The 17443-nt window shown below is 33.7% G+C and overlaps 1 protein-coding gene across 2 annotated transcripts in view; it reads right to left on the bottom strand.

Moving 5' to 3' along the window:
• The window catches only part of Atrnl1 (attractin like 1), a 482593-nt gene that overhangs the window by 382519 nt on the left and 82631 nt on the right, over positions 1-17443 (bottom strand). For both annotated transcript variants that reach the window (XM_069988092.1, XM_069988091.1), the window contains exons 16-18: positions 14237-14450; positions 12549-12737; positions 9676-9894 (exon numbers count right to left, since the gene is read on the bottom strand). In XM_069988092.1, the coding sequence (XP_069844193.1) occupies positions 9676-9894; positions 12549-12737; positions 14237-14450 (622 nt within the window). The remainder of the gene's footprint in view (positions 1-9675; positions 9895-12548; positions 12738-14236; positions 14451-17443) is intronic.

Here is a 17443-nt window from a genome sequence, read left to right as displayed (position 1 = left end):
AATATATAGAGCAGTCTTGGAAAGGAAAAAATAAACTTGGAAAACTGACAATTTCCAATTTAAAACCCAACTACAAAGACACAATAATGAGCACAATGTAGTACTGGTATTAGGGTAGAAAACAAAACATTCTTTTTCTTAAAGACTACTATTTGAGAACCCTAGACCATTCAAATCCTTGAAGACCCCAGATCCAATCATCAGAAATAGAAGCTTATCTTTCTGAGACCATCCATAACCAATAATCTGTTAAATAAGTCTGAGAAGCCAAGGATATATTATAACTGGAACAGATTTAAAGCAAATTACAAACATCTAAAAAAGGAATTAGTGAAATGAAATACAGATCAAAAGAGATACAAAGATATACAATACAAAGCTGAATAAATAAAATTAGGGGCATAATGAAGAGTATAATGTAATCAAAGTAAATGCCTCAAAACAGAAGACAGAGTGACACAGTATCCAAAAGCCAATTAAAGATATAACAGTGGGAAACTATAAAAGGAAAAATACAAAGCTAGAGTTAGTGAATCAATAATTTACAATCTATAAAACTAAACTTGATATTGAAGTACATAATACTAAAGTTACTAAATCCAAAAACTAAAAAATGTCTACTTAAAAAATCAGAGGAAAGAATAAAAACTTACTGCGTTTAAAAGAGAAAGAATAAAATGATTATTTTTAAACAGTAAAAGCCAATATAAAAGGAAATCACCTCGTCAAATTACTAGAATACTGTTGTCAATTTACGGCACATTTTCAGCAAAAATATCCTCTAATTATAAAGACACAAATATAATGCTAAAACTACTTTTTAGATATATAAATGGTCATAAATATATCTATGACCAAAATTGAAAAGTGCAGTTCTTTTAAATATTTTCGAATCATCAGGCTAAAGAAAAAAACATACCAGAATGGAATCCTACTTTTAAGAAAAAATTCAGATCTCAAGATATTGTCAGTATGTTTATAAATATTTTTACTTATTTTCTTATAGGAAAGTTGTCCTTTTTCCAAGTTAAAAGTAATAATGTATTGTGTGTTTGTAACATGTAGAAGTAAAATATATGGCAATAATTATAGCAGACAGGAAAGGAAAAATGGAATTACACTGTTGTAATATTCTTACCTTGTATATGGAGTAGAATAATATTGACTCAAGGTAGACTGTGATAAGATAAAGGTGACTATTACAATCACTACAGCAGTCACTAAAAAAAACACAAAAAAGGATAGCTAAAAATCCAATAAGGGTGATAGAAATTACTAAAAATACTCAATTAAACCAAAAAAGGTAAAAAGAACACTGAAACTTTAAAAACAGATGATAGAATCTCAATAATAGCAGTGTCATACAAATTAAAATTGGATAATATTTGATTAAAAAGCAAAGATTGTCAGATAAGATTTTCAAAACAGAAGGAAGACTTATATGGTCTTTGCAAGAAGTTCTCTATAGCTAAGTGCCAGTTTACTCAAATCTATAATCCTAGTGACTTAGAAGTCTGAAATGGGCATTTAAGGCCAACTGGGCTGAAAAGTTCATGATTAACAAGAGATATTTTTGAGGCAAAAAACAAGTTTATAGTTGGGTACAGTGGTACCCACCTGTCATCCAAAATTACATGAGAAGCTGAGATTGGGAGGACTGTAGTTCCAGGCCAGCCCAGACAGAAAGATCTGCTAGACTCTATGTAAATGTAGAAATGTCAGATGTGGTGATTCACACTGAACATATGAGCTATAAGAGGAAACTTTACATAGGCATTTTTGTGGTTCAGGCTCAATTTAGGCAAAAAGAAAGATCCTACTTCAAAAACAATCAGTAGGTCATACACCAATAGTTTATGCATGTAATCCAAGCAACTCAAAAAGCTGAAAAGTCAGCCTAGGCAGAAAATTCCATGAGATTCTATTTCCAATTAACCAGAAAAATGCCAGGCTGGAGGCATGTTCTAGTAGTAGAATACCAACTGTTAACAAGAAAGCAGAAAAACAGAGGCTAAATTCAAACCCTAGTATTACCTCCCACAAAACATTAGATTCTCTATAAATAAAAATACACAAATAAACATCATCCACTGCTGCATATGAAGATTATCCACTCTGAAAACAAGAAAAGGAAGTAAACTGTATGGAATAGCAACTACTTTCAAATAGAACAAGCAGCACATTAATGAAAACCCTAATAAAATTAATGCAAACTAGCTGAATCCATGACTTCTCTGTCTTGATGGCCTGTTGGCAGAATTGAGAATGAAGCCAAGGGAAAAAAGCCTAAACATAGGCTTATAGTTCTCTTAGATGAAAAATATAGATGGCTATAATCTGAAGAACAAAATAGTAGAGAAGAGAGAGCTACAAATGGTAATGTTGTATAATGAGTTGGTATGAGACACAAGAAATCTGGAGATAAGAAGGTAAACAAGGCCAGAGCTCACAAGAAACCAGAAATCATTTGTATTCCCACTCACCAGGAGGACCTCATATCTCAAAGGATGTTAGATGGAATAAATAATGATTTAGTAATCTGAAATAAATTAGTATTGGGCTCAAAGCAGCTATGTATACATTCTTATAAGTGTTATTAAACATAATTTTTGTGTTCATCCAGATTCCAGGTAATATAACTGCATACAAGAACAAAGTCCAACATTCTACAACAATATCTCACAGTGTCCAGGATATAATTTAAAAAAATGCAGCCAGGTGCCAGTGACTCATGCCTATAATCCTAGCTACTCATAAGACTTGGGATCTGAGGATAGGAGCTAGCTAGGGACAGCAAATCTCCAAGACTCTCTTATTTCCAACTAACCAGCAAAAAAGCAGAACTGGAGTCATGGCTCACGTAGCAGAGTATAAGCTGTGAAAGAAAAGTAAAGAGAAGAAAAAAAGAAAAGAAAGAAGGATGGAAGGAAGGCAGACAAGCAAGAGTGCAAGTTCATGCATTCAAGCCCCAATATGAACACAAAATAACCATAATCATCATTTGTGGGTCAGAAAATCTGACCCACAAACAATTACATAAGTTAAATTAAATATCAACCAGAATGAAAAATGGTACTAAAGATGGAATTAGCAGAGAACTATTTTAAAAGAATATACTCCCCATATTCAAGAATATAGAAGAATTATAATGGATCCCTACCTCACACTATATAGAAAAAGTAACTCACAATGGATCAAAGTCCTAAATATAACATCAAAAATATAAGAAACAATAGGAAAATAATGTGTGCTTTAAAGGACCCAATAAAGAAAAATTTCATATATAGATATAGATATAGCTACATGAAGACCCAACGGAGTTCTGTTCATAAAGTATAAATCTATGTAACTTGCAGAAAATGGATAATGCTGGAGACCAACATATTGTGTGAAGTAAATCAGTCCAAAAAGACAAGTATAATATAACATCTAGACAAAAATTAAGGACATGAAATAAAAGGAGGAGATCTGGGGAGATCAAAGATGAACAGAAAGAGAAACAGAAAAAGAGCCAGGGGCCAACACCTGTAATCCTAGCTACTCCTCTCTTTTCAGGAGGCAGAGGTTGGGAAGAAAATTGTTTGAGATAAATTTGGTATAAAGTTCCTAAGACCTCATATCAAAAACACTATGCATGGTAGAACAAACCTGTCATCCCAGCTACCGCAGTAAATGTAAATTGGAGAACTGTGATCCAGGCCAGCCTGGACCAAAAAGCAAGACCATAGCCAGGCACCAGTGGCTCATGCCTATGATCCTAGCTACTCAGGAAACAGATCTGTGGATCATGCTTTAAAGCCAATACAGGCAAGAAAGTATGTGAGACTTAACTACCAAAAAGGTAGAAGTAGAGCTGTGGCTCAAGTAGAAGAGTGCTAGCCTGGAGCAAAAACACTAGAAGACAGTGCCCAGACCCTGAGTTCAAGCCCCAATACTAATGCACTCATGTGTGCATGTGCACGCACACACAATTTCAAATATAGCCAGAGAAAAATGGACTGGAGTCATGTAGAGTAGAGGCAAGCAGAAAAGTATCTGCCTAGCAATTTCAAAGCTATAAATTCATACCACAGTATCACCAAAAAAAGAAAGAAAGAAAGTAGTCATTGAGGAGTAAATATGATTATATTTATGTATAGTAGATTATATTTATGTACGGAAATGTCATAATTAACACTTTGTACAATTATCATATGCTAATAAGAGAAAATGACAAGTCAGCCTATGGGAATGGCTGCAAATCATTTCTTGGATAAGAGTTCCTTAAGTTCAATAATTTAGAAATGTCCCCAATTAATCAATTGGCAAATAATATGGATAAGCATTTCTCCAAAAGAAGATGGTTCAAGAAAGCACATGATGTGGTGATTAATATCATTAGATTTCAAGGAAGTGCAAATACGATGCTCTCCAGTTTTATCCATGTTCTGCAAATTACTCTATGTCTTTATCAAGAAAGAGTAACTGGAACCCTGATACACTGCTGCTGACACTGTAAAATAATGTAGCAGCTTTGAAAAGTATGGCAGTCCCTCAAAAGATAAATGTATAATTTTATGTGACCCAAAATTCCATTTCCAAAAAATGAAAATATATCCACACATAAACATCTACATAAACATTCAAAGGTATACTCTTGAAATAGCAAAAACTGGAAACACAAAAGATTCATCAAGCAATGAGCAGATAAAATGTTGCTTCACTTTATTTTTGTTTGTTTTTTGTTTTTTTATGGTTTGTAGGTCTTGAACTCTGAAGAGCTGTCCCTCAGCTCTTCAGCTCAAGACTAGCGCTCTACCACCTGAGCCACAGTGCCACTTCTTCCTGTTGCTGCACTTTATAATGAAGTATTTCAAAATATAAAAATATTGCTACTTTCTACATGAATAACCCTTGAAAATAATATAATATTAAATATTACTATTAAAATATTAAAAAGTCAGTTAAGAAGACTAAGTTATTGAAATCTGTTTATAAAATCTACAATATGACAATTCAGAGATAGGATAGTGATTTCCTAAAGCTGGAAGAATGTGGTATTATTTGTGAATGACTGTTAATGGGTACAGGATTCCTTTTGAGTAAGATAAAAATATTCAAAACTCACTGTGGTGATGGTTGTACAACTTTGTTAATATACAAAAAATCTGAGTATTACCCATTAAGTGAATAAATTATATGATATATGTGAATGAGAGTAAGACCTGTTTGCTTAATCAAACATTAATCTAAATATTGCTATGAAAATATTTTACAGATGTGGTTAACATCTAAACCCACTGACTTTCAGAAAAGGAGATTATCTAAATATGAAAAGTAGGCTTCATCAATCAGGTAATATCTGAAGACCAAAAGTGAAGTTTCCTGGAGAAAAAGACACACTGTCTGGTTTTCTTGAATGCTGGCTCATCCTAATAGTATGAGACTTTTTCAATCTCAGATTTTAATAAATCAATAATTTAAAATATCTTCACAGGGGTACAGAACATAGAAGAAAGTATAGGTGATAATAGATACAAAGATAGATACACAGTTGTGAATATATGTATAGAGCATAGACAGACAGATAGAAATATAGATTTCTGCAAAAAAAAAAACCAGACAACTGGTATATACTTCTTCCTGTTATGTTTATCAGGCTTAGAAAGTCATGTTCTACAGTCTTACTAGTGCATACAGATGTAGTATGTGAATATATCTCAATAAAAATTGTACAAAACAAAAATGAGATGTAAATTAACAGCAGATTAAGTCTATGCAAAAAAGTAGGTGGGAGAATAGAAATGATCTGTGGTAAGCAGTATTCCAAAATAATTCACAATTAAAAGCTTCTCATATAATCTCTTCTCCTTATACAGTATCAAGTATAAGATGGACAGGTAACAACAATAGGATAGTCACTATGTTGATTAGGTTATATTATATGACAGAATTGATTTTAAGAAAGGGAGATTATTCTGGATAGGTTTAATGCAGTGATCCCTTCAAAAGAAATGGCTTTATCTGAAGAGATTCAAAAGGAAGGAGGATTAGAGGAAAGGAGGGAGTGAAGAAGGAAGTTCTACATGAGTTATAGAGCCTCTATGATACTAGTTTTGAAGATTAGTGTGTTACGTGGGAATGCATGAAAATATCCTCTAATAGCTAGAATGGGTGTCTGGTAGACAGCTAACAAGAAAAGTCACCTCAGTGCTATGACTGTAAGGAAGTGAATTTCTCTAACAATGATCTCAGTATCTGCAGTATCTCATGCAAGCCTCCTTTAGACACATTTGTAGAGTTTATACTTGTTCATGATCTCCCAGGAATCACTGGTTTTTGTTAGCCAATATCCAATGTCTTGAGAACTGTTCACTTATTCTAATTAATTTAACTACTTCAGGTAGGAGTAGTTACCTTGAATCCATTTCAGGCTAATCCCAGTTCGCCCTAAACTAGTCCAAGTTGAATAAGAAAAAGTCCCACAATCAAGAAAACTACTCCATCCAGAGCATAATCATCGCCTTAGTCATTGTTATTACATTTTTGCTTGATAGTAAAGCAACGTTCTTATTTTTAAATATACTTAACAGATGGCCAACTACTTAAAAGAAACAAAAGAATGAATACAATGGAGTTTAAAACATTTAAAGGTAATACATATTTTAAAACAAATACATATTTAATAATGAATATATATTTAATAAGTAATATACTATATGTAAAGTATATAATGTAAATATAAATGGCAAGTTAAATTCTAAAGCAAACACAAAAAGATATAATCTACTAAAATGAAATAAAATACAACTACACGATATATGGAATAAACTTTCTTTTAAACAAAAATAAGAGGAAAATAGTGACAAAGATTGAAAAAAAAAAACAGAAAACAGATAACCAAATGTTCATTTTTAGTAAAACTGTATGGATTAGATTTAACATGAAAGGCACAAGCAAATAAATCACAAGTCGGATTAAACAGAAAGATCCAAGAAATATACTTTAAAAATGACATAGATGGCTAAATGCAAGACATAGATACAAATTCTTTTTTAAAAATTACTATAATCAAGTCTAATAGGACTTAATTTTAGCCATTAAAAATTAAATAAAAATTGAGTAAATCATCTTTACCTGATATGATTACAAAAAGAGGGAAAAATTAAGAAAAAAACTGACATATAAGATGGAAAATATAGAAAAAACAAAAAGCTGTCCAAAAGATCAATGAAAATAAGTAAAATGAAAGAATACAAATTATCAACATTTAGAATTACAGGGAACATCTCTAAAATTCATGTGACTCCCAAAATGGAAAATTAAAGACAATCCCCACCACATAAGTTTTGTCTTCATGAATCTGAAATAAAAGTATAGGTACATTCCTAAAAAACAAGGTTGGAAATTTAGAAAGGCAGGAAAGGGGGACTGGGAATGTGGCTCAGTGGTAGAGTGCTTGCCTTGCATGCATGAGGCCCCGGGTTCAATTCCTCAGCACCACATAAAAAGAAAAAGCCAGAAGTGGTGCTGTGGCTCAAGAGGTAGAGTGCTTGCCTTGAGCTGAATAGCTGAGGGACAGTGCGTAGGCCCAGAGTTCAAGCCCCATGACAGACAAAAAAAAAAAAAAAGAACGAAAAGAGAAAGAGAGAGAAAAAAAGAGAGAAAGAGAGAGAGAGAAAGGCAGGAAAGGGACTAGCAAAAGACTAGACAATTAATGACCAAAGATTATTCAGAAATACCAAAATTTAAAGCAATGAAAGAAACATAGGGAAAATTTCATTTAAGTGGAGCCCTCAGTAACTAGCCCTCTGAACACTCCTTTCTAGTGGTGGCCATCACCATACACCCCCTACTACTACCACTTGGCATCATTACATGGCATGAGCTACCAGGCCCAATACTACTTTGCAAATAAGTCCATAAAGCCCCATAGTCGGTTAGTACAGAAGAAAGCAAACCTGCCTATGAATAAGTGGGAGCTACCCAATGTCCCTGAATCTACTGCACAGGGAAAGGCATAAACAAACACAGGGCAAATGAGATAGGTACACTTAGCAGATTGTTCCCTACCCTACTACTAGCTATGTATGGTGGCTGCTGCAGTCTACCAAGGTTCTGCCAGGCATTCCTTAAAGCTAACTCACTCCTACCTATCAGAATCTCTGCAATGGATCAGAGCTGTCCCATTCCTGGGAATTCTTGAATTATGTCACATAATTCCAAAACACAATGACCCGGAGTAAGCATTTCCATCCAAAAAGGGAGAAAAGAAGGCACAGAAGAACGTTTATAATTTGGCCATACAGCCCAGTATGATGGTACAGAACTGTAATCCCAACTACTTACGAGGCAAAAATTGAGAGGATTCTGATCCAATACCAGCCCAGGCAAAAAGTTAGTGAGACCCAATGTTAACAAATTAATTAGTATTGGTACACACATCTTAATCCCAACTGTCAGCTATAGGAAGAGGTTGTAGGAAGATCACGATCAGAGATCTTCCTCAGGTAAAAATGTGAGACACTATCAAAAAAGAAAGCCATAAAAGGGCTATGAGAATGGTTCAACTGGTAGAAAAGGGGCCTGTGTTCAAGGCACAGTACTACCAAAAATTAATTAAATCCAGCCATTTTCTGGGAATCAATAGGTTCATTCATTTTATTGCTGTTCATTTATTATTTCATGGGCTTTGTTGTCATATTCCCATGGATCATCTAGTATCAGTGCTGTACATTCTCATTGCATGTTCTGCAATGACTCTTCTTTTCTGCTTTAGGGCTTTCACTGGGCCTACAGACAACTATTAGTTAGGCCAGCTGGTGCAAGAAGCACATGGGAGTTAATACCCAGGGGATCTCACTCAAACAGTAGGGATAAGAGGCAGGGGGAAATGTCTTTTCTTAGTAGAATTACTCCAAGGAACATTTGGCATAGTTCTTGATAGGTCCCCAGTAAGTCTGACTCCCAGTTTCCTAGTATGATAGCCACCTTGATAATTCATATTATTGATTTCTAGCTCATTTTAAAAGCTCTCCCTATTCCTTCACTTATGCCTCCCAAAATCACTTTCCAATAACTCAAATATTTGTATCATCAGGCTGCTTATTCATTACCCAATCATGACTCGTTCTTTCTTTTTCAGGTGTTCATTAAATTTTATTTTTTCACTAAGTTCTCCTACCAATCTATTTCATAGAGCAACTCTTATTACTCTTCCATAATTATCACTGATCACCATTTAGTTTCATTTATATGGGTTATTAATTTTATTTAATTCAACCAAAATACAAGCTCTATTAATGACAAAATTTCACACTAATTTATTGTTACATTTCTAGTAGCTAAAACATTGTTTAACACATAGTAAGGACTCAAGAAATATATTTTTAATAAATTAGCTTCTTACAGAAGTTGATTTTATTCAGCAGAAAAACAGACTTCCTATGAAGAAAGCTCCTAAAAAATCAAATGATCTTCAAAATCATTTGATTGGTATTGAATACCAAAGGCACTTCTCAAAAAAGACCAGAGGACTTCTTAATAAATTACATACTTACCACAAAGTTTCAATAAATTGAATGAATTGCATGAAAACTCTAATGTAATTCATTCTTAATGTTATTAACAATACAAGATTAGTCTACCTTTGTGACAAAAGCAGAAATGGAATTGTTTTCATCACATTTTTATTACCTGGACATTGGATAAAGGACCACTCATAGTTCTTTTCTTTGGGGCAAAGATTGGTGTCAAGAATCATCTCACTGTTGTGCATCCCAACAAGTTTCATTGGTCCCCTTGAAGACCCTTCAATGCAGTGTCCTCTTCCTGTATTACTAGGATCGTTGCACCAGCCACAACCAGGTTGTTCCAAACATTGTCCACAGGTTCTCAATCCAGAACAATTTTGAGCTGCATAATAGAAACATTTGAATGATTGCACTCTAATTTTTAGAAAGTTCTTAGTATTATTACAACGTGGGAGACTTTCAATTTCCCCATATAAAGTATTTAAAAGTGAAAGACAATACATTAGAGTCATAGTGTGAAACTAATAAAATATTGTAAATAAACATAAATTTCAGGCTGTAGCTGCACATTTACAAGTAGACCACTGCCTCCTCTGTGCAATTTCCTCATCAGTATCTCTTATCTCCCAAGAGTCTCTACTATCTTACATTTAGAAGAGTAAGTTTTTGCCTTACTATATAATTTTCCACCTAAATATGCATTCCTAGACAATATACCATACTTCTGTTTAAAACCTGACCTAAATGGCTTTGAACTGTGTTTAATTTCATGTCTACCTTCTGAATGTTAACATTTGTATGGAGACAAACATGACTATTAAGGTAGGAGAGGTTGTGCAGTCTCTGTTCTTCACTAGTCTCTAGCACTAATACTCAATTCCCCTAACATCTGCTTCTAGTCCTAATATGCTATAAGCTAGCAACTATCTACCTGCCTATACAAAGGCAAGAACAAACAAACGAAAAGAAGAATGAAAGAGAGAGGAAGGAACAGAGTGGGGGAGGGAGGGAAATGAGGGAAGGAGGAGGGAAAGACAGGAGAGAGGGAGGAAAGGAGGGGGGAAGGTAGGGAGGGAAAGAAGGAAAGTTGATTAACCCACAGCATATCTAGTTATATCCTTCCTATCCCATACCCCAGACCCTGGAGAAATAAATGTACACTGCTGCAGTTGGAAATGCAAGTCTATATTGTATCACACTGTCTCAGTTCTTTAAGTAATACTGGTATCCAATCTTGAGTAAGTAATGGTTTTGAATAGATTCCCATTGGAAGGAAATATCTTCCTTGTGAATGATAAAAGGCATGAACAGCCACAAATGCCTAAGCAGCTGGCTACCTATAAATGGTAAAGTACCTTATTCAAGCAAGAAGGACAAAAAGTAACTGAATTGACCCTGTCATCTGAAGTCAACTGGATCTAAAGAATAAGTAGGACACTTGGGCTTCAGAATAATATCTTCAATACCAAAAGGATTCTAAGAAGTAACATGTAAGTAACTGCTAACTTCAACAGCCTGCCTTTGGAGGAATGTTAGACAAATACAGTCATAATATTAAATGTACATATGTGAAAATGCAATAAGGAACTTCAGGAGATTGAGAGACTGATGGAAGAGGGGACACAGATCAAAATGCATTGTATTCACAAATGGGCATACTAAATCAGAACCCATTTGTACAAATATCTGAATATAATAAAAAGAATCCCAAATAGAAAAGGAAGCCCAGACGAAGGGAAGGAAGAGTAAATGGTAGTCAGAGCATGTCAATGCTGAAATGGCTGTCCATACTTCATCATAGGGATGTTGCCAATGGCCACTTCTATGGAGAAATACAAGAAATACAAGAAACCAACAGTCTTACAATACTTAGTGAAGTAACAGGAAAATGCTAGGTTATGACCACATTCCCAAGAAACTTCCTAAGGGATCCTTGAAGGAGGCGAAGGAACAGAAAAAAAACAGTGGACTAGCAAAAATATGGAATGAATCCAAGGGTCCAAAGCTTAAAATTATCATTAGGAGGAAGAAATTATTATTAGAAAAAAATATTTTCTGGAGAGAATTTCCTTATAGAAATAAACTACTTCTTACTCTATTCTACTGAATAGATTTTAGAAATAGCACATGCCTTAATTTGGCAGATACTGGACTCCAAATGTCTGTTTTGTGTCTTTTGACTTAATTATCCCTGCAGTTCATTTGGTACCTGCATAGCACACCATCATTCTCTTGGGTTTACTCTTTTTCCAACTGAGCTTATTGTAAAGTTTGGGGAGAAAAAAATAATTAAACTATTCGTGAATAAATGAACAAGAGTTTTTAGTCAGCTTCCTAAACAGTCAAGAATTGAACAACAGAAAGCTGCAGAAGAATTAAAGCATTACTTCCACTTTTATGTGTGAATATTAAAACCACCAAGTAAATAGATGTTTCACTTTGTTCAAAGCAAGGAATCCTGGATGAAATCAAATTTGAATACAAAATCAAAAATTCAATCAATCCTCTTCTTACTGTTCATATAAAACATACGGCCAGCAAGACTGCATTCTGCATTTGTTGCAGATATACCAACACTATTAAGATAATGTTGCAAAACTTAAATGTTTGCCTGATCTAATCAAAAGAGAACCATTAGAAAAATATAAATTGAGAAAACAAATGATTTTAGTCTTCAAAAACATCAATCATGTAAGAAAAATGAGATACTGAAACTGTAGTAAGCAAAGGGGCACATTAAAGCATTATGTGATCCTTGAGATGAGAACTATCATGATACATATACAGACTGTAATTTACCCCAACTTTTGGGGTTGAAGAAACACAAATGTGGCAAAATATTAATATTTAGAACAAAACCTCTTAGTGGAATTCAAATATTAATATGCTGCAATCACAGGCTTAACATTAAGCCTAGAGGTGACAATATTTTTTTCTCATTACTTGAAAAATCTTAAAGTATTTGATTCCTCTTTCCATTACAGGAAATTATTTGTGTTGCTGTGGAGTGTAACGTCACTCTAAATAAATACTTACGAGAGCAAGTGGCAGTTTGCCACTCCAGACATTGTCCATAAGGAAAAGAGATTATGTAAGCATTAGAGTCAACACATCGCTTTGTACTGCTGCACCACATACATTCCATGCCATTGCTTGTACAGTTGGAACATGTAGTCCTTAGCGAGCATGGTTTTTTACATGGCCTTGCATTTTGGTTTGGACTAACTGAAATAAATCAACAAATACAATTATTTCATTCCTAACTTCATTGTTTCACAAATATAAGATTCATTCGCTTTACTATATGTGAATACATATAGTGTGAATACATGAATGAAGCCAACTTGCATACTGAAATACCAAGGTAAAAAACAATAATGATAACATCTCTATTTAAAAAAAAGATAACATCTCTATCCTACTTAAATTTATTTTTAAGTTAGGAAACTTGTAATTTCTCCAAATTTTAAATTCTTTATAATAAATAAATTGTATATTGTTGAAAATCATAAATAGCTATGACTTCATTTTTCAGGAGTACTGTATATACATCATTTTATGTTTTTTGTAAACAATATATTTTCCATAAATATAACATGCATACTCAAAGTAAAAAGGTCCTGTTAGTGATATATTTGATATAAACACAAATGTAACCTATATAATCATACTGACTATACAATATGTATATGTATTATAATGAGTTTTGGAAACTAGAGAAAGTTCTAGAAACATACTAATGAGACCTGCATGGTAGTATGTATATGCTTAATGCCCCTAAGTAGTGATTAAAGAGTAAAATTTTTTACTAATTTATATAAGATTAAAGATATCTACAGTAATATAATATTTTAAAAGAAAAGAATTCAATGTTACTTTCTCATTTGAAAAAAGTAAAATTTTTATATTTTATTTTATTGTAAAGATGCTGTACAGAGGGGTTAGAGTTATATGAGTAAGGTAATGAGTCCATTTCTTGTCAAACATTGTTGCCCCCTCCTTTTTTTCCCACTATCCTTTTCCTCCCACCTTTCCCCCCACCCCACCCCACCAAAGTTGTAAAGATCAATTCCAACACAGTGTCTTGTGAGTATTAGATGTAACAAATATACTTTTAGTTGGCAACTGAAATAATACAGCTATAAAGTTAAAATGAATCTCAATTTTTAAGGAAATCCCATTGAAATAAAATATCATGATAAAAGAATTAAAAATTGGGGCTGGTAAGGTGGCTCAGTGGTAGAGCGCTTGCCTTGCATGCCTGAGGCCCTGGGTTCGATTCCTCAGCACCACATATGCAAAAAGAAAAAAGCCGGAAGTGGCGCTGTGGCTCAAGTGGTAGAGCACTAGCCTTGAGCTGAAGAGCTGAGAGACAGCACCCAGGCCCAGAGTTCAGGCCCCATGACTGGACCCAAAAAAAAAAAAAAAGAATTAAAAATTAAGAATTTTTTGCTATGATTTAACTATAGCCATGTTACAATCACAACTGTAACATCACTTAGTATCACAACTTAATCAAAAATACACATTATAGAACATTACATTTTATTTTCACACAGTAATACATAGATTAATAATGACAGATTAGGAATTGGATAAAATAAATTATCAAGGAATCAGTATTACAAAGACAGCATGTTAGTCCAGTCAGTACCCTGAAAGAGCTGTTGGCAAGAAGATTTCAAAGATATTTTTCTACAATGGTAACTTACTGGATTACTTACCAACAGGCTTTTCACAGACAAGGCCATCTACCATAGATGTACAAGGATTTGCTTTTAAGCCAGCCACAGCAGCCCTTTCTAAATATGCACAGAATCCAGAATCATTAGGTTCTCCAGGAAGCCACTGTAATGTTGTATTTGTAAAAGGAGACATGTCTTCCCATCCCCAATAGGATATATTGATTTTGCGCAAGCCAACCCAAGGTGATATTTTCTGTAAACAATATGATAGGAAAAGAGCTATTATAAAATTTTAGATGTAAAATACTGTGTCTTGTTATTACAAGTAACTCATTGCACTAAGAATTATAGTTGAATATACATAGAATTACATTTCCACTCATTTTCAGTCCCATTTGTAAATCATAGGTTACATGGCTGGAGTCATTTATTAAGCCCTTTTTTTCACTAATATAAAGTGTGGAAATAAATATCAGATCTAAATTTCTATATTAGACAAAAAGTAGTATGTTGGAAAAAATAATATACTACTACAGCACTGATACTACAATTAGTGCTATGATCAAGTCACAGGGTTAATGTTTCATGTGATTAAGAATCTAAAGATACATTGTCATCATCTGCACCATGCAAAAATAGGAAACAAGGGCTGGGAATGTGCCTTAATAGTAGAGTGTTTGCCTCCCATGCATTAAGCCCTAGGTTAGATTTCTCAGTAGCACATAAACCGAAAAAGCTGGAAGTGGTGCTGTGGCTCAAGTAATAGAGTACTATCCTTGAACAAAAGAAGATCAGGGACAATGCCTAGGCCCTGAGCTTAAGCCCCAGGACTAGAGAGAAAAGAAAATAGGAAACAAACTCTGCATGAAGACATCATAGTAGAACTTCACAAAAGATCTGAAGACAAGCCAGGCACCGGTGGCTCACACCTGTAATCCTAGCTACTCAGGAAGCTAAGATCTGAGGATCATGGTTCAAGCCAGCCCAGGCAAGAAAGTCTGTGAGACTCTTATCTCCAATAAACATCCAGAAAACTGGAAGTGATGTGTGGCTCAAGTAGTAGAGCACTCGCCTTGAGCTGAAAAGCACAGAGACAGCGTCCAGGCCCAGACCAGAGTTCAAGCCCCACAACCGACAAAAAAAAAAAAAAAAAACCTGAATCTCTCCAACCTTAGACTTATACTACTATTCAGACTTTTGTGCAATTTTACAAAAACTGATGACATCAACTTTCATTAATACAGAGATTGCAAAATTTGGTAAAATCTGAGTGTTTTGCAGAAAATTTAATTAATAGAGGTTAAAAAAAAGCCATACAGGGCTGGGAAGGTGGCTCAATGGTAGAGTGCTTGCCTTGCATGCATGAGGCCCTGGGTTCAATTCCTCAGCACCACATAAGCAAAAAGAAAATAGCCGGAAGTGGCACTGTGGCTCAAGTGGTAGAGTCCTAGCCTTGAGCTGAAGAGCTGAGGGACAGCGCCCAGGCCCAGAGTTCAGGCCCCATGACTGGACCCAAAAAAAAAGAAAAAAGAAAAAAGGCCATACAACCATCCTAAATGCTCTTGCTAATATTTCAAAATTAGCTTGATATCAAAATCCAGTTTGTATTTATATAATATTTTAATTGTAATTCAGAAACAATAACACATTCTTGATCTAATGTCCATCCTTATAAAACTCTATTAGATTATAAATACATCTATTTTAATAAGTAATATTTATTGTCTATGATACTAAGTTACAAATAGTTATTACAGTGTAAAATGTTTCAAATTGCCACATCACTTTTTTACCTTAGGGAGAGCTAAGGTATAGAAAAAATGTCCCTCCTTCTTAATCAATGAAAAATAATGATAGAAAGTATTCATATCCAGTGTTTATTACAATTATCTTACACAAATGGCTCTTCAAGGCTTAACAAATTATGTACAGACCTATAAAACTGTAAAATGCATAAATACAAGAATTTCACATACTAAATATGCAACAAATATTTCTTATGAATTTTCACTATGACTGTAGATATTATATTGTTAATAGAATAGAATATACTTAGCTATTAATCAATAAATTTTGCCAAATAAAAGATCATCAGAATAAAAATGATTACCTTCCACCATCTGGCACATTCCCAAAGACAGAGGTAGTACTTAATAAACAGTGTATTTAATTATGCAAATATACACACTTCTTCACATTATAACTATCATATATTTTACACATTATTATAAAGGATTTTGATAATAAACCATTTTTAAAGTTCCTGATAATAACCACAGCTGGATAATCAAAGCAACATAGATATTTAAGACTAATAATTGCATTTCACATTCAGCAATTCTATATTTTCTAGCTATAGGAAAGAAAGACAAATCATTTAAAATGAATTATTACTCACTAACTCATTATGATAAGAATCTGAGAGAAAAGAAAGAGAAGCAGATGAAGTCACTGATAGGACATTTAAAGTAACTATTACTCAGTAAATGAACCAGAAAGCAGTTGAAAATGAAAGATAAATTGCTATATTATGAAAATTTTCTGCAGCACACCATAAATCATCGTAACATTTCATTAGCCATTTTCGATAAGTAAATGATCATTTGACCCAAGATATCTCCTTAAAGTACATGAATTTGTTGATCTTTATTTGTCAAAGAAGGGTTATCTCAAGTTAGTGTAACTGCACCGACTCAGGATATAATTCATTTTATATAAAGATATGCCTAATGTAATGTCACTTTGCAGAAGTTTCCACTTTGAAATTCTCCTAAAAGCTCAGATTTCTGATAAAACAAAACACCCTATATTTATAGGACATACAAGTCAGAAAATGATCAAGTGTAAGTTTATTGCACACTCAAAATAATTGTAAGACTTTATATAATTATATATTGTTGATTTGTAATGTATGCCTATTTATAAAAGGCAAGAAAAATGAGCAATTAACACAAGAAATCATGAATATACAACTTACATACTAACATACTTTACACTTATATGATAATACCTAAAAAATATTTTTATGTAAGGATAAAGCAATATAGCTTACTGTAAAAAAAAAAAAAAATAGAGTACTTTCTAACCAGACCAGTGCTTGTAATCCTAAACACTCAGGATTAAGAGGCTGAAATCTAAGAATCAAGGTTCAAAGTCAGCCTAGGCAGGAAAGACCATGAGACTCTTACTTCCAAATAACCACCAAATAGCCAGAAGCAGATATGTGACTCAAGTGGTAGAGTGCTA

Source organism: Dipodomys merriami, unplaced genomic scaffold (genome assembly GCF_024711535.1).
Source record: "Dipodomys merriami isolate MVZ:Mamm:240054 unplaced genomic scaffold, mDipMer1.0.p SCAF_35, whole genome shotgun sequence".
Lineage (NCBI taxonomy): Eukaryota > Metazoa > Chordata > Mammalia > Rodentia > Heteromyidae > Dipodomys > Dipodomys merriami.
This window is presented reverse-complemented; position numbering and strand designations above follow the sequence as displayed.